The sequence below is a fragment of the Strix aluco genome, chromosome 1 (genome assembly GCF_031877795.1).
Source record: "Strix aluco isolate bStrAlu1 chromosome 1, bStrAlu1.hap1, whole genome shotgun sequence".
Lineage (NCBI taxonomy): Eukaryota > Metazoa > Chordata > Aves > Strigiformes > Strigidae > Strix > Strix aluco.
In genome coordinates, this window is record NC_133931.1 from 66248385 (window position 1) to 66271909 (window position 23525).

The following is a 23525-nucleotide window of genomic DNA, read 5'->3' on the forward strand; positions in this document are numbered from 1 at the left end:
AGTGCAGGAAACAGATATGTTGCTGAAAGATTTTACTAGAAAGAGAAGGATATGTTTTTATAAACTATAATTGTGAACCTAGATTCCTTTGATTATTTTTAATCTCAAATGAGAAATAGCTATTTAGATCCCACTTACAAAATGGCATTAGTCCAGAACATTGCCTTGTTTGGCCACTGGAAATCCCTAAGCCTTAAAAAGTGTGATGCTAAAACAGATCTTAGCCTTGTGAGTAGATGATGCACCTGGCTGCATATTCTGCAAACCTCAAACCTGAAACCTTGAATTGCAGCTTGGTGTTGTGCATGTTTGGGAGCCTAATCTCCTATTGCCAAAAGAATATGGAACGTGGGATGAGGCTGATCACGTTGCTGGGATGCCAGGAAAAGCTCGCCTATTCTAAGCCCTGTCTGTCAGTTTGCTCCAGCTAGTTGTCAAGATGTCTGGGGAAGAAGAGATTTTGGTCTTATAGGAGGGGCATCTGGACCACTGTTTGGGGGGAGCTGTTTTTTTTCTTTTCATTTGCAAAATTGGATTCATTTTGCAAACCCATTATCTTCAGCAAACCTGTTGTTAGTTCTTGTCTTCTTCAGCAAGCCTGTTGAGGATCAACATTTTGGATGAGGCAATGTATACAACAGCGTGTTGTTATTCACCAGCCTCCCTTGAAGCTGTATTTGAACAATGTGGGGAAAAACTGGATCCAGCTTCAGTTTTGACTCTATGGTTACAGGTAGATTATATAGTACTGAAGCTAGGTGTATGACTGTGGGCGAGGTAGATGTATTTCTAATAAAATGCTTATGAGCTTTTTGTTCTTATATGTGCATTGAAAGTGGAAGACAGGAAGGACTGGCAGCATAGGAATCTGAAACCTCCAGTGCGGGTGACGTAGCAAACAAACAGGCACTGGTGTGTTTCACAGCCTGCCCATCTGTTCTCAAGCAGGGTGCAGAGTGGCTGTGGCTGGGAGGATCCCTGCCAGAGTAGAGAGTTGCCATCCATCCGCTTCAAAGTTTGATATGTATTAACCCAGACAAGACAGATTGAAATACCACAAATGGACCCATGAAATGCACCACTGAAAAATATGCTTTTTAATGTTATTTCTAGTATTTTTTGTTGTAGGAATTAGGACTTACTAAATACCAAACTGTGCGGTTAAACCTGATTAGCTTCAATTTAGGATGTGATTCTCATCCAGTCTTTAACAGTAGCCTGAGAGCCCATAATATGAAAGATTTGTCAGTCATACCAAAATCTGCTAGTCTGAGTTCTGGAGAATGCTGGGAGTGATTGAGTGGTCCAGTGTAGTATGCGATAGCTGGAACATTATGGACCCAAGAGTTTCGGCTCTCCCTGAACTGCAGTACAGTAAATTGATGCTTCCCTAATCTACAGCTGTCTTAGTTGTCTGCGTTTAATTAGAGCTGCATTGACGGTAATAAGCCATTAGATAAAAGCTGCATGCAAGCAAGATGGAAAGAAAAATCCTTATGTAGAAAATTACTTACTGTTCTCAGATTAAAGGCAAAACCATGGCCTGCTTTTCAGAGCTTAGGCTCAATTATGAATTAACTTGTGAAATAGTATAGTTTCTCAAAATTTTTCTGTGTGTATATGATGAGTGACACATTTTGAACTAATGCATGCATTTTAAAACTAACTTTAAGTAAAGCACCTTTTTTGACTGAGATTGAGTATCATGTATCTTGGTGTGTGTAATTGTGTAGGTAGATACTAGGTGATTTAATTTCATGTAACGTGTCTAGTTGTACTTTATTCTTTCATAGCCATTAGCTCTTTGCAGAAGTAAGAGATATTCCCCAATATGCTCAATTCCCCACCAAAAAATAATGGAGCATCTTTGTTAGCTTGTGTTTAACAGTATTGTTCTAAAGGTTTTTTTTTTTTTTAAGCTCTTGGACTGTCAGTTTGGCTTCCAGAATACAAAAAGGAGATCACCAGAGTTGAGTCACTATTTAAAAAAAAGTTCTGAGAGAAATAGCTTTTTTACTAGAAATCTGTGTACTCATCATCTTTAAATATCCATTCCAGTTATATAATTTTATTACTATAGGTAGTAACAAGCATACAGCCAGGATAAGTATTGTTTTTAGAGTAAAACAGAGGTTATCTGCATTATGAAGAGGTATGGTAGGAAATGGTTTGAAACGTGTGAAGGAATTGTAGATTGTAATACGCATGTCTGCTTATAAATCTTCTTTAAGGCATTTCACTGAAATGCTTGGATGGTAAATTATGTGTTTGCAAAAATGCTTGTAGCTAACAGAAAAGGACTGCCTGTGGTGAATACTAAATCTCAGCTATTTCTCATCTATTTCTAATTTAACTATAGAGGAGGTTCTATGACTTTAAGGGAGGAAATTTAAAAAAAAAAAACCACAAACAAAAAACCAAAAAAGAACCAAAACAACCCATGATCAATATATTAATGTTTTAGCCTTTGTTGAACAATAGATTTTATCTGTACAGTAGAGAAGAAAATTGGCAGAAGTAGCAGAACACTTGTAGATTTTTGGTATATGTTTTTTCCTGTGAAGGTACTAACTACGCGTTGTCAAAGATTTAGCAGATTAGTCCAGTATCCAGGTGAAGACTTATGAACCCGTGGGTTCTGAAAGATGAGGAGTGTATGTACCTCAGCGTCTTTAGAGGAAAGGGAGAAATTGCACCCACCACACCAGAATTAAATTTATTTTTTAAAAAAAGAAAACTCATAAAGCACCACCTGAAAGCTTTTCTTTCCCCACCCCCTCATCCAAAACAAATTGGAATTAAAACAACAGAAACCCCTTCAGTTGCTTTCACTGGAGGAAAGAGAAAATTGTGGTACAGACTCATGTACATTCACTGATACTGTAGGAAGAAAAATAGATTCTCTGGTATGCTGTGATGTATTACCACATCTGATTCTTGTTGCTCTCTATTTACCCGCAGCAGAATTGTCTCAGGCATAGATAGTCAGCTTTTTGGATGAAAGACTGAACACCTACTGCAATGAAACCCCAGTTGCTGTTAGACTCTGTATGTTCTCCAGTGATATAAATAAAGCTCTAGCTCTGAGACTGGTTTAATCCAGCAAAAATTGTTGTTCTTGCTGAAAAGAGCATTTCAACTTTTCCCTGTACACAGCTTGCTCTTTCCTGCCCACACCCTCACACTTGTACTGGTGTTCATGCAGACTTGCTACAAACTTGGTGTGGGAATTGGTTCACCTGAAAATTAAGCTTTTTACAGAGCATTTCATTCCCAGGTTAGTTTACAGACTTGACTAGTCCTCTGGTTGAGTTCACAAAACAAATCCTGAGAGGCAGGAACAAGCAGGCAGGGATGAGGGCAAAGGCAGCAGCCTGGATAAATGCCGGATTAAATTGATTGTGACACTTGAGTTTCTCTCTTGTATGCATTAGCAGAAATGGGCCTTTGAAGTGTAGTAAATACAGCACTGTGGGAAGCTAGGAACTGGCATTACGGTATGCGAGAGTATTCTTGGCTTCTGAAAAGGCATGCAAGCAAATCTACTTCAGTGGGAGTCCAGTAATATTTCTGACTCACCTCGAACTAGGACAGTTTATGAAAACATCATGAGGAGGGGCACAGCACAGTGCCAGCGTGCTCCCTAAGCCCTTCCCTGCACATGCAGTGCTGTGGCTGAGAAAGTAAGAGACAAAGGGAGCTGGTGTGATAGTTTTGCAGAACCCGTGAATATCTTGTTTATTTGCAAGTTGTGTGCTTATAGTTAGCCTCACCATTAGTATTATGATTACATTAATTTTAATTGTGAATATTTGTTACCTATCTTTTCCTGGGTTCCTTTATATATAGTTTTGCAGCATCCTCACTGCCCTTAAAGGTCCTTACCTGTGTTTGTTCAATGCCTGTTTCATGTATAGACTACAGACTACAGTCTTTTTCAGGCTCATGAGGAGTTACATGTTCCCAGCTGAAACACTTTATAAGAAACCTGGCTTTCAGTGTCTTTTTCTTGGTCTCTGAGTGGAAGGAGGTGATGGATAATTGATACATAGTATGTTTTTCTTAAACCAACTGAGATTTCTTAGTCAGAGTTCAAAGCTGTTTCTCATAATGTAGGGTACATTATTGGCACAATATGAAGTAAATGAAGAATGTGATAAACTGCTTCTAGTAACAGCACTGCATGCTTGGTTAACAAAAAAAATAGTGTAAAATTGGAGACTGTTTTCTGCTTAGGTTAAAACAAGAATTGTGAAGTGCAGCTGCTGGGTTTTCTGTTTGCACAGTGGGATTTCTGCATCAGGAATTTGTCTTCCCATAATACTGATGCTTTTTTTCGCCTTAGCAGACCCAGATTTGTATTGGGGGTGGAGGAGAGGGTGTGTAGTTACATCCTTTGTTACAGTAGTTGTCTTACTAATACTGAGTTTCCATTGTTTTATTTCACCTGTCATGAAAAAGCCACACTGAAAGGAGAGTTCAGTAACAAAGCACTCACTGAAACACTGCTCTTGAGAGTTTAACTTGCCTGCAGTGGTTTTAAGAGGGAGTTTACTACTAAGAAGTTAGTCTGTGGCAGACAGAAAGGTCTTGAACATGTAGCTATGCAGTCTGTAGCTAGTGCCAGCCCTGGCTGCTCAGTCCCACCATTTGCAGCTCTGCTAGCAAGAATTTGAATGCCTAGGCTGCAGGCAGAGTCATCTCAGCAGGCACCAAAGAGCTGTTTTGGGCTGTAGCCTGCTGGTGGACACCCATCCACCACTTGGTGAGAGAGGTGACTATCCCTACCTGGGTTTGCTTGCCCAGCCAGGCAGCACTTGCCCATACAGCCAGCAACAGGGATCACCCAAGCGCTCACTTACCTGCTTCAGGTAAGGTTAACAGGTTATGAGGACAAAGCCCCTTTGCATGGGCTGGATCAGGGGGCACTTGTGTGATCCCTTTTGCCAGCAGAGCTGTGGAGTCAGTTGATGTTCAGCACAAATAGATACAGAATTCATCTCTCCACAGCCTCTGTTTATAAGCGCCTGCTCATTATTTCCCATGGCAGATTAGCAAGAGCTCCTTTGGAGGAGTTCTTGCCAAAATCTAGACTCTGTAACCGTTGGCAGAGGGACAACAGCAAACACCATGAGAATAACCTCTAATAGTGCGTTTTCTGTAGCACACATCTGTCTGCAGCCATAATGCTTCTTGATTCAATTAATATCTGGCAAGTTGACCCTCTCAAGTGCTTACGGAGTTTTCTGTAGAGGTTGCATGGTCCTTTCTTCTGCTTTTTGATTCTTCCAGCTTCTCAAATAAATAACTTGGCACGAGTTACTTATCTGTGTTGTATGGGGGAGCCTTGTTTACTGTGAAATGTGGAGAGCCTATGGAAAATAGCACATCCACGAGTCTGCCTCACTAAGAGTGCTTCATGGCTCTTGCTTCACCCAGAAGAACAGGAGGCTCTGCAAAATTGATATCCCATATTGCAGGGATAAAGAATAGTTGCTCACAAGAAGAGCAGAGAGAAAGTCTGTGTTAGGGCAGGTGGTTATAGAGTACCATTAGATTGTGCTGTATTTGGTTAAGGAAAAGGACGTTAGGATGAGCTGGGTTACTGGAATAGGATCTTTTAAATAAATAAATAAAATCAAGAGTACATAGTGCCAAAAAACTATTAGCTTCGGAGCCATCAAATCTTATCCCTGCTATCACTGACAACTGCATCGCACAATCCTACTCATAAATTTATCAGGCTTTCTCTCAAAACATCTGTCAGACTAGAGGAGAATTTAGAGGTTCTTTCTTCTGACATCATCCAGGTCAGCAAAATCCTCATTGCAAAGCGGTGGGTGTATCTCTGCAGTAAGGTCTTATTTCATGTGAGTAAAGATCAAATTCCTGTAAATTTCTGAGGTCAGTAGGGACAGGATTGGAATACTGATTTGAAACCAAAAGCACTTAAACTGGTGAAAAAAATCTTCAAGTAAGGAGATGTTAAAGAAAACTAAAAGGAATGAGCAGGATAGAAAGGCAAAGCAATTGAAAAGCCAGGGTAGTTCCATTCAAAGCTGATCAGAACCTCTTTTTATCTTGTGCATTTTAGCTGTGGGTCATTTCCAATGCCATGGTACTTAAATACTCCAGGGGAAGTTTCTGTCCATACTCTCTGAGAAATTGCAGAATCCAGTGCCTTGTTGCCAGCCAGCACTTAATTCCACACTTGCGAGTGAGCAGTCCTGCTTTGCAGGGTAGGCATCTTCCTCTTCTCTCATGGTGTTTCTGTCCTTCCTAGGCTTGTGTGCTGCCCCATGACTGTTGGACCAAGCAGCGTTATCTAAACCGTGTATCACGCTTAGGTGCTGGCACTCCATAGACCAGCTAGTTTCTCTGGTTTTGACATCCTCTCTTGGGTAGTTATGATTGATCCTTTCTATCAGTTTGTTTTAAAGAAGAAACTAATATACTCTGCTCAAGTACTTCTGTTTCCCATACAGGGTCTTAGAGTATTTGCTAGTTGCCTATCAAGATATCTCCTGTTTTTAATAGGGAAATATCTTGACATAGTAGTTCCTGACAGGACTTAAAATTCAGAAGGTTAGGTTTGGGGTTTTTTAATGTTTAAGTTCACGAAGTATATCTCAAAGTGTCTGAGGGGTATAAAGATTTACTGTGCATCCTGGAAAGATGTCTGAAACAAACTTGAATGAGAGAAGAGCAGCAGTTCAAGTATGTCTGGGTTGTCAAGGGTAAACCTTCCCATCATAATTCTGAGCAGGGAGGCTACTAGTCCACTTTCCCGTCCAGGGTAAACTGTATCTGATTCACTGTGATGAGTCTCCCTGCAGCATTTCTCTTTTGAAATGTCACTGCTTCTGTGCAAGCGATGCATCATCAGCCCCCAAAGGGTCTAACGATGGTGGGAAGATGACTGGTGGTTTTTGCCTGGGTGACTACTTATCCTTTTGGTAGCTGTTCACTTCAGGTTGTCGGAAAGAAGGAGAGATGCAGAAGTGTTGGTTCTCAGTTCTGGGAAGCTGAAGGGCAGGCAGTAGTCAGAACAGTTCACATTCATAAAATCATAGAATGATTTGGGTTGGAAGGGACCTTTTAAAGATCATCTAGTCCAACCCTCCTGCCATGGGCAGGGACATCTTTCACTAGATCAGGTTGCTCAAAGCTCCATTCAGCCTGACTTTGAACACTTCCATTTAGGGGAGTACCTTGCCTCAAACTTGCTTTAATGATGTTATTGCCCAGGGCACCTGAAACATGTAGCAGTTGTCTTTTAAAGAATTGCCCAAGAATATCTGAAATGGATGTCTACCCCTCCATATTTCTGATTTTAAGAGATTCTTATTCTTACTATATGGACGTTTAGGTCATGAACGAAGTAATTTTTGCATCCACGTTTGCCAGCTGTAGGTAATGAACAACCACAAGCAAGCAGGTTGTGGTGGCTTAAAGAGATAGTTTGTGCCATTTGACCTGCAGCAGCTCTCCGTTCTAGTTAAAAACTAAAATAAATTAGTTGGAACCATCCTCTTTGTTCATCTTAAAGCCCAGCTGCTGTAGAAGATGCTGCTAGCCTCTTCACGAGCAAGTAGAAAACAGAACTGATGATACGGAGAACTGCTTTTTCTCTTGCAGGTGGTAGTTGCAGGCAAGAATTCCTTGCAGGATACTCATTCAGAACATGAAATAAAAGGTTCAGTGTAATAGTTTTAGGAACTGTTCAGTTTAATTCATGCATGTGGTTTTCTTACTCTTCATAATAAAAGCTTTGGATATTTATATGCAGGAATATTTATTAGCAGGAATTTTACATGACTTGAAAGATGCAAGTGCATAACTATTAATTAAAAGAATATATTGAAATACTTGGTGAAATATCACAGAGTACATGAGCCACATCTCAGCAAGTAGAAAAGCAAAGGTTTCTTGGCTAGTAAAATGAAACAAGCTCAAGGGCAAATCTATTCAGCTTATCTTACTGCAGTGCTATACTGTTTCTTTCAGAAAATGTTGCTGTACAAAGTAATTCTAAAGGTCAGGCTGGTTTAGATGAGACTAACTGAATTAATTCTGAACCATGGCTCGTTCTCTAGAAATTCAACTCTTGAGGAAGGGAAGGAAATAAACAAATATACTCCTTAAAGTCATGTGTGGATTATTTGTATGCCATGTTTATTTACAATATCTATATTTTTATATAGTATTTCTATATAGAGGACAGAACTCTGATATATGAAGTCAGGACTAGATCCTCTGCTGGTGTAAAAATGCACAGCTGCTACATTCAGGACAGCTGTATCAACAAACAGCAGCCTATTGCAGCTTGGCCTTGGTTTCTAAACGATGTGTTAGTGGCTTTGCTCTCCTGTCTACTGTAAAATACTCTATTAGCTGTCATGGATTTTAGCATTGCATTTAACTTTCCAAGGACAATGGCACTCGAGGGGGAGATTCTAAGGACAGTGATTCAGGTTACCCTCACTGCTAGTGGGAAGTATATAGCTACATTTCTGCCAGCCAGGAAATCCCTGGAAATCATACCCTGGAAATCATGTTGTAAAATCTTCAGCAGTTGAGGTAAGCAATAGCAACTTTCTAGTTTCTGAGGCTTTCTTCTATACAGATGGTGAGACATTTGTGTGTCCAAAGATTCATATCCAAAAAAAGCAAAGTGGTCAATTTACTGCTTTGCTTTATAATGAATACCTGAGGATTTTCTTTTTTTTTAATGAGACAACAGATGTGTGACATCTCTGTCAAAGGTAGTTAGGAGACTAGAAGTGTGGGAAATGTCAATTGAATGAAATGGTGTCATGGCAGCTTTACAGGTCAGGATTCCTTACAGCAAAAGAAAACAGCAGAACTTGAGATAAAATGCCTTATTTTCTTATGCCTCTTTCTTAAAAAGACATACCCCACAAAATACATATAACTGAAACAATTTATCACTTAAAATTTATTTCTTAAACATAAAAATATATTATATAAAAATAAAATTTATTTCTTATATATTTATTTCTAATATAGAAATAAAATTTATTATTTATTTATCGCTTAAACAATTTATCACTTTAAAATGTTCTAGAAGAATCCTTGAAAATGTTTTTTTCTGACAACTCATTCCCAGTTGGCACATTGTTATGATTACCTGATCCAATTTCTAGTTTTGTTTGTGTTGAATTTGGTGGGGATTTTTGGTTGTGGGTTGGCATTTTGTCTTTACCAATGGCCCATGTACTCTGGGAGGCAGAACGCTTTATTTTGCAATTATGCTGAGAGCAAATGAAGGGAATGGTGGCCTCACAGTCTGTAATACTTCAGGGGTCTGAAGATGGGCTTTAGGTTCCCTGCAGAGCAGCCAGATTCCTTGGTGACTTCAGGCAAGTCCCTTTAGTCTTTGCTTTGCTTAATGGTGCTTCCTTGTCTAACCTGTTGCCTGCTGTATGTCTCCCTCTCCTCCATCCCTCTCCTTACTCCCCACCCACAAGCTGTTTAGCACCTTTCAACTTCTAAGCAGCTCAGTAGTCACACTCACTTAGGTGAGATCACTGAAGTGTGGAAGATAGGAGTTTCCATAAGCCCTTGCTGGGTCAGGACCATGGACCGTAACTCCCCCAGATCATGGGATTGCTTCCTCTTATATATGTATTGCTTTGCACTTTGGTCCTAATCACATTTCCAGCTGCTTTATAATATAAATAACTTTCCTGCCTATGCATTAAATACTCAGAACACACTGGAGTACTACCACGAATGCCAGGCTGTCTGAAAGAAAAAACATGTTGCAGATTTATTTTTGAAGTGTGCTGGAGATTTATTTTTAAGATGGTTTCAGTTTTTGAGATGCTTCTCAATGGATTCTGCAGTGTCTTCAGCAATCTCAGAGCAGCCCTAGTGAATGGTAGTATAGAAGATGGGCAAGGAAAGAGAGAACATGGATTCTGACAGGGAAACGGAGTAAGAGTGTATGTGTGTATGGATGGCATACAAAAATGAGAGTAATGAGTCAGTTTGCCTGAATCGCTGTTAGCTGAGAACTCCTGCATAAAGCCAAAGTTTCTGAAGGTAAAAGAAAATAAAATTTAAAAAAAGCCCCACAAAACAAACAAACAAACAAAACCCCTGAGGACAGTAGGAAAATAAAGGAGTGGAGCTGTGTGCAAGAACATTGTTTCTTGCTATTCAAAGATAGCCTGTCGTATCTTTAAATCTTTTAGCTACAGTTAAGCTTAGAAGTATAAACCGTGACAAGTAGATCATTATTGTTGAAACGTCAAAGCATTGAAAAACTGACCTTAATATCCCTTCAACAATTAAATTATGAACTTCATGTTATGTGCAGACTGTTTTCACTGCTGATAATTAAATGCCAGTGCAATATCCATTTAAAATGCAGCACTTTCTTGCCAAGAAGATTAATCCAGACCATGACTATTGACTTCTGCCACAAACGCTCTGCTAATACCTGCAGTGTTGTTATAGCAGCAGTTCCCATTCAACTTGAAGACAAAACTGCACTTCTAATAATTGTTTTTTCTTACTCTAATTAAGGAAGAGTGTGATTGGTCATGCGCCACACAAGAGATGGGATATGGCATTGTTTCATTTCATATGATGGCTGTGCTGCTTCTTTTTTCTTTTAATTTTTTGAAAGGGGAAGGGAAGGTTGTGCTTTATTAATGGAATAGCATTCTTCTAATGTGACAAAAGCGCTTGAAAGCCTATGCCTCTAAACCTCCTTATGGGAAAGAGAAATACTGTTGCTTTGCATTAGGTTTATTTAAACCTCAGGAGAGCAGACATATTCCTTTTCATTCTTCAAGGGAAGCTATGTTTTGTTTTCCTTGCTCTCCTACTTTCTACAACAACCTGCCGACTTTAATTCAGAAGCTTCCTTCAGACTAGGAGATAACAGAATTAGTTTTTTTCTCCCTAGTGGTGCCAGCAAAATGAAAAAACACAGTACATTGGGACAGTAGGTGGCAGGTTGGCACCATTGATGAGTGCCATATATTGGAAACAAACATCTGAAAACCTGAACTTGTCCCAACATAGATAAAGCAAGAGAGATCACATACTTCTCTGGTTATCCTCTCGAAACACAGAGTGTATAGCACCTCCAAATGGCAAGGGATTTTTACTTCATTCTTGCATGTTACCTTTCCTGCTAAGACTTCTAAGTGTTTTGGCTTTAGTTTTCTTTATTTTGGTGACTTCTGGTTTTGCCTCCTTTCCTGAGAACTGCTATTGCTTTGTCTTCCCCATTCATATTCTTTTTTCTTTCTTTTTTGCTGCATGGAGACTCTCTGCTGTACAAGTGTAAGTATTTTTTTAGCTCTGCTGTTTCTGGCCTATGTGTTTACGTTTTTGTGCTCCATTTGCCTCTGTACTGCCTTGTGAGTCTCCTGGGAGACTGTAGTGCCATCCATCTGCACCTACAAATGAAATAGGCATTGGTTCAGGGATGAGATTGGATTTTACAAAAAGGTTCAGCTAGCGTAGCATCTGAATTTAAAGCACCCCTTGGCTTTAAGACCAAACTAAAGCAAAGTGCTGATGTTGGAGGTATAAGCACAAATGTTACTGCTCAGAAAGAACATCTGTTGATTTGGTTATATTCAAGCATCATCCAGCTTAATGAAAGAATGGCTTAAAAATGGGCATAAACTAGGGCTTTCTTGCCACTAGGGTGAAAGAGATGTCAGGGGTTATCACAGTTTGGTCAGTTGTGATTTCTGTGTCTAGTTGAATCACCTTGAGCTTTTGACTGCTGTTCTCACCTTTCTGTGCTGTCGCCTTTAATGTATTCTTGAAGCTGAAAACTCCTGTTTTGCAGGAAGGAGGATTGAAGGGAGATTGGTTGGGGATCTGAATTTCAAGAGGGAGGGGGAAGTTCTTCATTAGTTTGTTTGAAATCTTTTGAAAGGGAAGTGACAGGAAGGTCACAGAGCATCCCTGTATCTAATAGGATTGAATATAAATTACTTTGGAGGAGGCGAAAACATGGAAATGAGCATATTCCTCAGCACTGAGAGTAATTTCAATTATCTGTATAATCAAGGAATGTAGAGTATAAAGACCCTGTTGCTAAAAGCACATTGTTTTCTAGTACTCAAAACTAAGTGATTTTAGTTGTTTTTATTCCCAAGATACTAGTGTTCTTCCACAGTTGGTAATATAATTTAAGAAAACTCAAGAGAGCTCAGATAGTTTTGTGAGGAAGGAAGTCAGAAGGGAGGAATCTGGAAAAGTGATCATGGGAAGAGATCCTGGGAGTTTAAAGTTAGCTTGGACACATGAGAGTGCCTAACTCTAAATAAGCCCTTATTTGGGAACGTGGTGGTGATTTGCTGGCAGAGGAGTACCTTCACGGAGCCATCTTCAGAGAGCTCACTGGCATAGGTGCATGCGGACTTCCAAGAGGTTTCCCAAGGCCCAGAGATGCAGTTAATCTTTTTATCTGTTCTTCCAGACAGCCTACAGTGTGCTCATGGAAAAGTAGGCAAAACAAGGAGGAATTTCAGGAGATGGGATGCTAGAATATAAAGTCCCTGGAAGATGTGGAAGGAGGGGAGGTTCACCCTAACAGCCATTCCCCTGTAAAGGCCACAAGTGCATTGTAAGGCAGGAGAGCCACGTTGTGCTTGTGTGGCCAGAGGTGGTGGGAAGGCAGGTGTGCGTCTGCCAAACCCAAACTGCTTCCATGAACTGTGGGAAATGGGGTTCAGGCTGGGGAGAGGCAGAGATCTTTCCCTAGGAATTCAGATATCTCCTCTGGTAGTGACATGTGCTCTGCTGCTGTAGCATACTGCACAGTGGCTAAGATACTAAGCTGAGATTAAGTCTAATATTTTGTAAAAAGAGCACACTGGCCTATTTAAATTAATGCTTTGACCCATTTTGCTCTGTGTGTGATCTAGAAAGTTCACTTGGCAAGAAGCCTTTCATCAGTGCACTTCCTAAACAGGCTAGAAAACAGAAGGTTTTCAAATAGAAGTGTATGTATAGCTGTTACTCATGCTGTTAGAGCAAATGAGAGGCATCTCTATCCCTCAGCCTTTTTCCCCAGCAACCAAGCTGGATCATGCCAAGCTGACAGTAAGTTATAGCAGTGATCCAGAGACTGGCTTATGGTTATCAGCACAAGCTCTGCAGGGTCATCTGGGGGCATTTTCTTGTCTGAGATGGAAGATGCAATTGTTCTATTTCTGGCTGTCGGGGATGTCTGGGAGCATTTAAATCCCTGCACGGGAACCTCAAAACTTGCCCCGTGCTGTTTTGCATTGGTGCCTTGGGCCACTGCAGCTCTCAGCTTGTCTTGTGTTCATCCAGGAGCACTCTGAACACTGACTGTGGCTGTGAAGTTACTGAGCGATCAGAGGTCTCCCATCAGCCTTGTTTTCTGTCCTCCTTTCTGATCTTTAGCGCACGAGTTGCTGTGATATCCTACTAGATGTCATTTCCGGTCACACCAGCAAAAAAACGTGGCAAGCAGACCAAAATGTATACACATGTACATTAACAAAAGAAGTGGGCGATGACTGGAAATAAAACCAGGGGACTACTGACAGTGACTCCTAATTGCTGTCCCCCAAATGCTGAGCCGCTTCAACAATTCCATGTGTGAGGTGTGGATGCCTTTGGTTGTTTCAGGCTTGGGTGATGAATTGGCAGCTGTTGAGGTGTGCAGCTCAGAGGCTTCCCAGCTGCCTACCCCTTGCACAATCCACTGCAATTTTGTATGAAAAAGTTCAGCACCTCTCAGGCCACTTGCCATCGAATCCATTGCTCTTAATGTATTGGTAACTCTGAAAGTAATGTGTGACCTTTTGATGCAGTAACATTTTGCCTGCTCATTAGTTTCAGGGTAAGTCTGCTCAGGTGGCAAGCTATTTCCTGGCTGGTCTTGAAACTATTGTATCATTTACTGATGCTTATCAAATGTGGAAGTGGAAACCTGCAACAGCTAAAGGTATCTTTTTTTCCCAGTGATGTGCATGGCAATAAAAACAGCTTTGTTGCCCAGACAGTACTATCACTTCCCACTCTATAGCCTGCAAGTCTTTTTCTGGTCTTGAGAAGATGATAGGTAATAACTTTCCTGTTATGAAAATCTGTCATAACCCTGAGCATGTGAATAGTGGCATAATAATCCTCCTGACTACTTTGATGGGAATATGAATACAGTACATGTAAGTCTGTGCACTGAACTTTCCATACATAAAAACTAACAAATATTTACCTTAAATAATGATTTGTCTGAAATGTCAATGCCAACTATGTCTTTTCTGGCTCATATAAAATTGATACTACTAAACTTGATAAAAATTCTGTTAATGAGTTGTGAGCCATAGCGGCTTCCTGACTGATACTCTAGATTTGAAGCCACTAGGCTTCAAGACTAGCAAGGACATGAAAGTATAAGAATGTCACCAAAGCCAGCATGTACAACTCTACCTCAAAAGGAGCCCATCTTTGCAGAAACAGAGTAATTTTAAATTAACTTTAGAAAACCTGCAGATCAACTTTTTGTTTAAAAGACTTACAATGCTGAACTTATGTTAAGGGGTTCGGAATTGGTGACATATGCATTTCCTGTAGCAAAACTGTCTTTCTTGCCATGCAAACTTTCAGAAGGGTTCAGGCAAGAAAATAAGGGCAAATTTCTTCCAAAAAAACCAAACTCAACTCTAAAGTCTCTGGGTACTTGTGCTTTTACGGCAACATACTCCTCTTCTCTGGGAATGTGAAGATGAGAAGAATAATAGGGCATAACTTTCAGTAACTACGATGAATGTATGCCAAGGTAACTTTCCACCTATTCTTAGTGTTTCTAACATCCAGGGAAGTCATGTGTTTGCTGAAGTTATTGCTAGCACTGACATGGTATTTTTGCTTTTTGAAGAAGGGCTGTGTGCTCCGAGACTTCATTTTCCTAGGGAAGCTTGGTGAGCTATGTTGTGGTATGCAGAGACATAGATACCTGAATTTTAGCCATTCCCAGTAGCATGTCACTACAAATGAACTGAGGAAGTGTGTTTTGTATCAAAAATAAAAGCCAGAACAAGGGGGAGACTATCCCTGGTATTGTCATTAACTGTGCCATACAGGATGCAGTAATTAAATTTTCTGTGCCTCGTGATCTCAAATGCAGAGGTGAGGTTTTAATAGTTCCCTTGTTTTACGGTTGGGGATCAATGAGTTAATGCTTGGACAATTCAGATAATCATCCTGTGTACAGCCTATGGTTTTAATGGGAAGAATAAACTACCTCCCTGGTTCTGTTCAAAATCAGTTGAACAAAACGTCAATTTAGAAAACGTTCTGAATGTTTGAGAAGGGGAGGAAAAAGCCCCATTCCCTCCTGGTGTTAAACCCAATCAGATCTCAAAATGATACACAGGCTTGAAGAACTAATTTGTGGTTAGAAAGGAAAAGGTGTTCTTTGTCATTTCTTCTGTCTGCTCAAGTAATTTTTGTTTTGTTTTATGCTGATAGATGACTCCTAAATCAAAAAGGAAAAGCATCCACAGTAGAATGCTCCGGCCAGTGTCCAGAGCTTTCGGTAAGTGAGAATTTTTTAAAACATTTTTGCTTCTTTGCTGACCTGAGATTCTTCTAGATAGTTCTTGATTGAAAAGCACAGGTGACTCTCCCTTCCTCTGGATTGCATTCGAGGCCCACACTGGTTGCTTTGTCTTGTGACTCTGCTGATGTGTTTGGTAGTAAATATTTGCTTACAGTGCTTTGCTCTCAAACATGTTGCAGCTGAGTTCTCTAACTCTAAATGGGTTTATAATTATTTACCACAAAAGAGAGGAATGGCATTGTCTTTTGTTTTAAATAGCATGTTAAGTCTAATTAGAAAGTTTTGATTTCTCTTAGAAATGGAATTTGATCTAGATAAAGCACTGGAAGAAGTACCTATCCATATAGAAGACCCACCATTTCCTTCCAGCAGGCCAGACAAACGAACTTCTGGATTCATTTCAGAGCTGCCATCAGAAGAAGGGAGAAAACTGGAACACTTTACAAAATTAAGGCCCAAAAGGAATAAAAAGCAGCAGCCCAGCCAAGCAGCAGTGAGTCTACATTAAAATATTGCTGGCGATGTCATCTTTTGATTGCTTTTTGCTGTGAGTCAGGTCTTGCAGTGTAATGAGGACAACTGTTAAAAGTTTTAAAAGCCATAAGCAACTACTTCATTTTTCTTCTGGTATTCATGTCTTTCAGCGTGCAGTCCCTATTACAAGCTTTTTGTCTTGTTTGACACAGCCTAAAACCAGGATATGTTTTATGCTTTTTAAATTTGCTTTTGTTTTTTCATGGAAGCAGTTTGTGGAGGTACTTGGAGCTTTCACAGGAAACGTGCAAAATATCATGAGACTTTTCAATTATATTGCAAGGGTTTGTTAAGTCTTAATCCTTTTTTCTGCCTGCATTAAGATGTGGCAACTTGGCATGAATTCTTATTTCTATCAGCTCTCAGAGGAGCTACTCTGTGACACCCAGCTTCCCACAGCTCCTTAACTAAAGATAGTGTTTGGGCCAGCAAATCTGCATAGTCACAGATCTGCTTTTCATGCTGGAGCCTGCCTTAGAAAAGCAAAACAGAAGAGCACTGTCTGTCTGCAAAAGACATTGGTGTGAACCCAAGTATATGTGTGTGGAGTTCCCACAGTTCCATTTCCTTGGCATACCACATCAATAAAGATTTATTTCTGTGATGGTATGTCTTCAGGGTATGTAAGGACAGATTTGGATGAGTTACAGAGCTATCTCATGGTAACAGAGCACAGCTGATACGGTAAGTAACCCTTATCAAGGGGCAGCCATTGCTTCTCTGAGTTATGCTGCCTAGTAATGAACGCTTGTGGCCTCTTCTGCTCCCTGAGAATTGTCGGTGGAGAGGACCCTTGAAAATTTCCCTAATGCTGGGAAAGATCATATCAGGCAGTAGAGTGCTTTTTGCACCTCTTGGAAATGAAGAAACCTTCAAGCAGAGGGGATATTCAAGCCAACTTTCTATTCCCTTGTACTTTACAGAGAAGGGTAGAGGTAGCAGAATGACAGACTGGTCTCCGCATTGTAGTGAAAACTTATCTGTGTTTACTTCTTCCAGTTCCAATTCTGCAGAATGCACATGTTTTCCCAGTTGCTAAACTTGCCTCTCTTCCAAACTCACTCGGCACATCCTGTGCCATCTACACAGGGGTGTGGAAGGAGTGGGGGGCACAGGAGGGCAAGTGCTTCATTACCAGGCATGGCACTAGGACATGCAATATCTTGCTCAACAGAAACAAAAAGCTTGCTTCTTGTAGAGGAGAAGTGTTATTTCCCATGATACTGCAGTGTTGTGGGAATGCTCATCCGTATTAAATTAATTAGGAAATTAGGGGTTTATTTAATTGCAGAAATAGAAAGGAACTTTTTTACTTAAACTCATTTGTCCCTGTCTTGTTTTTATGGACCGTTTAATTCCTTACTAGTTCTCACCTCATAACAAATTTTTGAAAGATGTTTGCTTTAATGCTTTCAAAAATGAAACAGCCAAATTTTGAAGGCCAGAGTCATGAGTGGACTGTGGCATTATTTGCAGAATTGATTTGCTGCTGGTTTTGCCACTTTGAGAATACAGAAAGCAGTGGTTAGAAAAAGCACTTGAAATACAAGAGGCAAAATTTTGACCTTTTCTACCATTTAAAACAGGTCTGTTGGGTTGCTTGCTGTTGCCATTATTTCCATTTAGTAATTTAAGGGGTCTCAGACGATCATAACAGTACTTCTCTGGTTTTGCTGGAAAACAGATTTGGCTTTTGTAAGCTAAAAAATGTAAGAAAAAGGAAGAATGCAGTAGAAAAGGGAAAAATGTAAACTTTTAACTTGGGGTGGGTGGATGGGCAGGCAAAAGAAGGATTTATGGTTTTGTCAGAGTTTTTACTGAAATGAGTGTTCAGAGAGAAAAAAAAGAGCGGGACAAAAAGAAAACCTCCACCCACCCCCAAGTAGCTTTGAAGCAATACAATGAAACAGCTGTGTATCATGTAGATTTTTGTGAGATCTTAACCTCATGAGTTCTTTGAAGCATCATGTGTGAAGATTTAGTACAGCAAAAAGGTTAATCTCTAATGTATGAAAGAGATTGTGATTCATCTTATTTATTTCTGCTTCCATGACAGATTTTTCCTTAATAAAGGAACAGCAAAAGTTCACTTTTAAGCTTAGGCTAAAAAAATAAAATAAAATTCACAAATGAAAACTTAACTTTTTTTTCTATTTAGTGTTAGGAGCGTAAACCACAGAATAAACCAGAGCTCAGTCTTTTACATTAATGTTGATCACTAAAAGACATTACAATAAACATCTGTAAGAAAACCGTGTGCCTTGAGGAGCTTATGGGGCCCTCAACACTTGTGTATGTCTTTAGTACAGTTTTAGGAACTTGCTGCTTTTTCAGATGCAACCTGTTTTCTTTTTTAAGGTAGATATTTTCATTTACTGTAGATCATTGGATTCCTGCATTATTTCCCCTTCAGGAGATGCACTTGCCTTCGATACTTACATGTTTGTTCCTACTATCTGGAGGGGTCCAGTATCAATATTAAATTGTTTCTCATTTCTGTTGATATGTGTCAGCCACTTTTGGTTGACATGATTCAGCTGAAATGTCAGTGTCAACTGTTTTTTGACTGAGAAGGTAAATATTTACATTGAGACAACCAGCACTAGTGTGATCAACACAGATGTTAGTATATGCATTGCTGCCCAGTGTCAGATGTTCCAGCTACACAAGTTCTTTACAGAAGACCCCAAAGGTGGCAGAGTTGGAAGTCTGCAAAGTCATTGTACTTCTTAGAGTAAAACTGTTTTTTTTTTTTTAAAAATAGGCAGTTTGACTGGCAACAAAGCAGTCATTACCAGGTGGGCTCTTTTCATATCAGTATTACATTGCTACAGCAGTATTGATAAAATATTAACTATTATCTTTGATAGCAAAGTAAATAATAGGCTTCTAACAAGGTTCAGCCATGGAAGAAAGCATTAGTTCATATGCAATCTGTTGTCCTGGCTTAATGAGGCTGGGTTTGATGTTAACAGCAGCTTTTAAGAGTATTTATTTTTCTTTTTAGAGGCACAGAAAAGAGTGTGTATTCCAGCTGAAAAGGGAAGCTGGGATTATTCTGAGTTATGGTAGCAACTAGGAGATTCCTTGATTTAAATTGTTTCAAATTACAAACCCTGCTATTTTGTGGCAGACTGATTCCTGGTCATTAGTACTACTAAGAATACAACTGGGTTGGGTCTTGTGGAGTCCTCTCTAGTCATCTAAAAGGTTTCCATACGGCATTTAAATTGAAAGAAGTCTCTCTACTGGTAATAGAGCTTTTCCACATCAAAGCCATGTTACAGGAGCAGACCACGTGAGAAATCCTCCCAGGAGATGGCGTGTTTCATCTTCAGGAGGCTGCAGAGTCACCAGCTAATTTTCACAGGGCCTTTGTGGTTGGCAGGTATTACTAGGTCAGCCTGGTTTAGATGCCTCCAGTCACCCACATTCAAAACATGGGCATTGAAACCAAAGAAAGAGAGCAGGTTTTCCATTTTCAGTGAAAATCTGTGCTCAGTTCCTAAAGTGAAACACCTGATTCTGTATTTAGAGTCTCTGCTTTTGAAAGTGCTGGATTGAATGACTTATAAAAGGCTCTGTTAGCCTGCTGGAGCTCTGTTTCTAAATCTCTAAATCCAAAATCCAAAATGTGTTAATAGGGAAACATCTAGCTGTTGAAAATACTTTCTTTTCAGGTCACCGCCCAATTTCATTAACTGCTTTTTTCCTTTTCTAACTGAACTAGTGTTCTGTTCTCACAAGCCCAGGGCGTTTGATTCCTGGCCTCATGCACTGCAGTATCCAATTTGTCACTGGTGTTTTGAGTTACTTTTTGCTTGATGTAATGAGTCAACTGGCCTGACTAAAGGGGGAATTCTAGTGGTGATTCCATTGTCTGCACTGAGGTTTGGTTGGCACATGCAATTTTTATAATGTCTTAACTCTTAATTAATATCATTGAAACAAATATGCTAAGGTTATTATATACTAGAGAGTTTTTCTTCTGTCAGGTGTCAGCTGGAGTGCCTCCAGAAGGGGATCAGAATGGCCTCATGGGGAGAGTGGATGAAGGAGTGGATGAATTTTTCACTAAGAAAGTGACAAAAATGGATTCAAAGTAAGTTCAAATTTAATTTTTTTAAAAATCAAATTAAAAAAAACCCAACCCATCCTGATAGCTGGACAAATAGCACTTCAAAGTTGTATTTAACTTCTGTTCCCAATACCCAGGGTTGCTGTTGTCAAAGTCAGAAAATACCTTAGTAGTCAAGACATTGTGAATTCAGTTACACTCCCTTAAAAATTACTACTTAGAAATAAATTGCTTTAATATAGCGGGGAGGGGGGGGGGGATTATTGACTAATGTGTATTTTTATAAATCAGTTGACTTCATTTTAGCCTTCAGTGGAGCTCATTAGAGCAGAAGCAGAGCTGTACACTGGTTGAGGATCTCCTCTCCAGTGCTAGTAGTACACATGGGTGTCTCTGTCTAGTAAGGACTGCGGCTGGGCACAGTGTTTTGATAGATGACAGTAGATTTGTGTCATTTTAGAAGTACGTTAATTATGTGTTTGACCAATTTGTAGTATTCCAGGTTTAGGCAATACATTAATCTGAAAAATACGTCTCCTTCAGCTTTGTGTAAGGCTTACACAGCTTATATTTCTTTGTAGCTGGCTGTATATTTACAGAATCACGCACCTAGATGTTCTTGTATTCTTGCATGTTTGTGCACATACACATAGCAAATACTTACATAAATAAATGAGAAAGCTAGGACAATTTCCAGACAACCTGGAATGACACCTTCTGTGCTGTATGTGACATCCATTAAGGAAGATGGTAGGTGTTAACTGGCAGATAGCTGTGGCAGGAAAATCAAATGTTTTAAAGTCACTGAGTTATAAATATCTATAGTGACATGTGAAGCCATGTGTGATATACTATGTGTAGTGGTAAAATTATGGTAGCTTTGAAAAACAGATTAGCCAGCTTAAGTTCATGGTGCTCACAGGCTTACTGCATCCTCCTGTACTTCCCTTGGGTGCCTACCAGCCACTTGTTTCAGGTGTCCCTGTGAACTTGCACTATCCCTGTGTGCCCGTCCCTGGCCGTGCCCATTCCTAAGGATCTTTGCTTCATTTGCTGCACCGGTGCCTCTCTCTCCAGTTGGGGTGCTCTTATGCAGATGTGTTATGTGCCCAGCTATCCCTTCAGGTGTGCTCATAAGATGCCTGTAGAAAATCTTACTGGCAAGTGGGTCGTTTTGGGGTTGGCTTTTTGTTTGTTTTTTTTTCTGAGGATGAACATCTGCACTGTAAAGGTGTTCCTTACTGAGAGAACGTGGCTATGTCAACTAGTTCTTATTTCAAGCAGGGCCCTTAAGGGACAAGATCCCCCAAAAGCCATGTGATTCATGTGCCTGGATCAGTTGTTCTCCTTTTACTAATGGGCAGATAAAAACTGGTGGGTCCTTTCCATGGGCTACAGTCCTTCAGGAATAGACTGCTCCAGTGTGGGTTCCCCACGGGGTCACAAGTCCTGCCAGCAAACCTGCTCCAGCGTGGGCTCCTCTCTCCACGGGTCCACAGGTCCTGCCAGGAGCCTGCTCCAGCATGGGCTTCCCACGGGGTCACAGCCTGCTTCAGACACATCCACCTGCTCTGTCGTGGGGTCCTCCACGTGCTGCAGGTGGATTCTGCTCCACCGTTAACCTCCATGGGCTGCAGGGGCACAGCCTGCCTCACCATGGTCTGCACCAGGGGCTACAGGGGAATCTCTGCTCTGGCACCTGGAGCACCTCCTCCCCCTCCTTCTTCACTGACCTTGGGGGCTGCAGAGTTGTTTCTCTCACATATTCTCACTCCTCTCTCTGGCAGTAGTTGTTGCACAGCAGTTTTCCCCCCTTCTTAAATATGTTATGCCAGAGGCACTACCACCGTCACTGATGGGCTCAGCCTTGGCCAGCGGCAGGTCTGTCTTGGAGCTGTCTGGCCTTGGCTCTGTTGGACATAGGGGAAGCTTCTAGCAGCTTCTCACAGAAGCCACCCCTGTAGCCCCCCTGCTACCAAAACCTTGCCATGCAAACCCAATACATACGTGCATAGACTGCTTGGGCAGAGCTGTCTGGTGTTGGAAACAGTCAGGTGCCCAGTGCAGATGAAATGGCTGCCTCTCTTCATTATACCATGCACAAGGCCAGCACAAGAATCCTCAAGACAGTATGATAAATGTTAATTGTCCAGTTTTTAATTTAGAGACACCAGCTAATGGCTGGGCCTAGGGCAACGTATGGATCATACGAAAGATTGGCTTTGCCCAGGAGAAGGTCATTTGGTACTATTTAAAAGAGAGGGAGGAGGGGAGTGGAGATGAGTTTAAAATGTCTATGTCTTTTATTAGGAGACCATCAACTAAAAGTTCAGATAGCAGTGAGCCCAGTGAAGCAGGTGATGAGAAGAAGAAAAAGGACTCAAGGAAGAGTGGCTTCCTTAATTTAATCAAATCAAGAGGCTCAAAATCTGAACGTCCCCAGACTGTGTCAGTAGCAGAGGAGCCCTCCTCACCCAAGGTTGCTGCAAAAAGTCCAGCTATGGACACAAGCAAGAAGGAGCTAAAGCCTACAGAGCAGAACGGTGGTACAGAGCGATCCGAGGAGTTAAAGACGCCAGACTCACTGGAAGAGGTGCAGACAGATGATGCAGCAAAAGCTGAGAGGGGTGACAGCAAAGGAAGCCCACAAGGAGGCCGGAGGTATGGCGTGCAGGTGATGGGCAGTGGACTTCTCGCAGAAATGAAAGCCAAGCAGGAGAAGAGAGCAGCTTCTGCTCAGAAGGTGAAGGCAATTTGATTTCTCTTGAGTTGTTGACAAAATAAGCGAGAGCTAGGTGTCCTCAGGGGAGGTGTCTTTGGGTCTACAAGGGTTGGTGGCTGGGGCTTGACACATCAGTCCTGCTTTCCACCAAGGATTATGGTGTTCCTGCAAGAGGATTGCTCTCTGCTGTGGTGGTTGAACACAGATACCCTGGCCAAGGGCTAGGATGCACATGTGGAGCAGGAGATATGCACCCTTAAGTCTGCATTTTCTCTCCTCTTGCAGAGGAGGTGACATCATCTCTTGCGCTTGATGTCAGGCCATCATAAGCGCAGAAGATGACCCATAATTGTTTGCATGTATTACAGTGTAATTTGGGGTGACTAGTAAGCACAGCTTGGACGTCTCCGCTCTATATGATATGTGGTTTGTTCGTGTGTAATAGAAGCATGTTTTACAAAAGGTAAAACTAGGACAGACTTCTTACTGTGTGCCCCCTGCCCACCAGTACCTCAGGTGTTTGGCAGAGTTAACTACAGTGGTAGCTATCTGTACTCTTCTCTTTTGGAAGGTGAGGTAGAAAGATGGAGAGATGTACT

At 40.9% G+C, this 23525-nt stretch overlaps 1 protein-coding gene across 6 annotated transcripts in view; it reads left to right on the forward strand.

The window, feature by feature from the left end:
* The window catches only part of CARMIL1 (capping protein regulator and myosin 1 linker 1), a 196447-nt gene that overhangs the window by 155384 nt on the left and 17538 nt on the right, over nt 1-23525 (forward strand). For 4 of the 6 annotated variants that reach the window (XM_074823520.1, XM_074823510.1, XM_074823466.1 and 1 more), the window contains exons 30-34: nt 11305-11322; nt 15502-15568; nt 15889-16085; nt 20122-20228; nt 22515-22947. In XM_074823520.1, coding sequence (XP_074679621.1) covers nt 11305-11322; nt 15502-15568; nt 15889-16085; nt 20122-20228; nt 22515-22947 — 822 coding nt within the window. The remainder of the gene's footprint in view (nt 1-11304; nt 11323-15501; nt 15569-15888; nt 16086-20121; nt 20229-22514; nt 22948-23525) is intronic. The other 2 variants (XM_074823477.1, XM_074823499.1) reach the window with 1 other exon arrangement.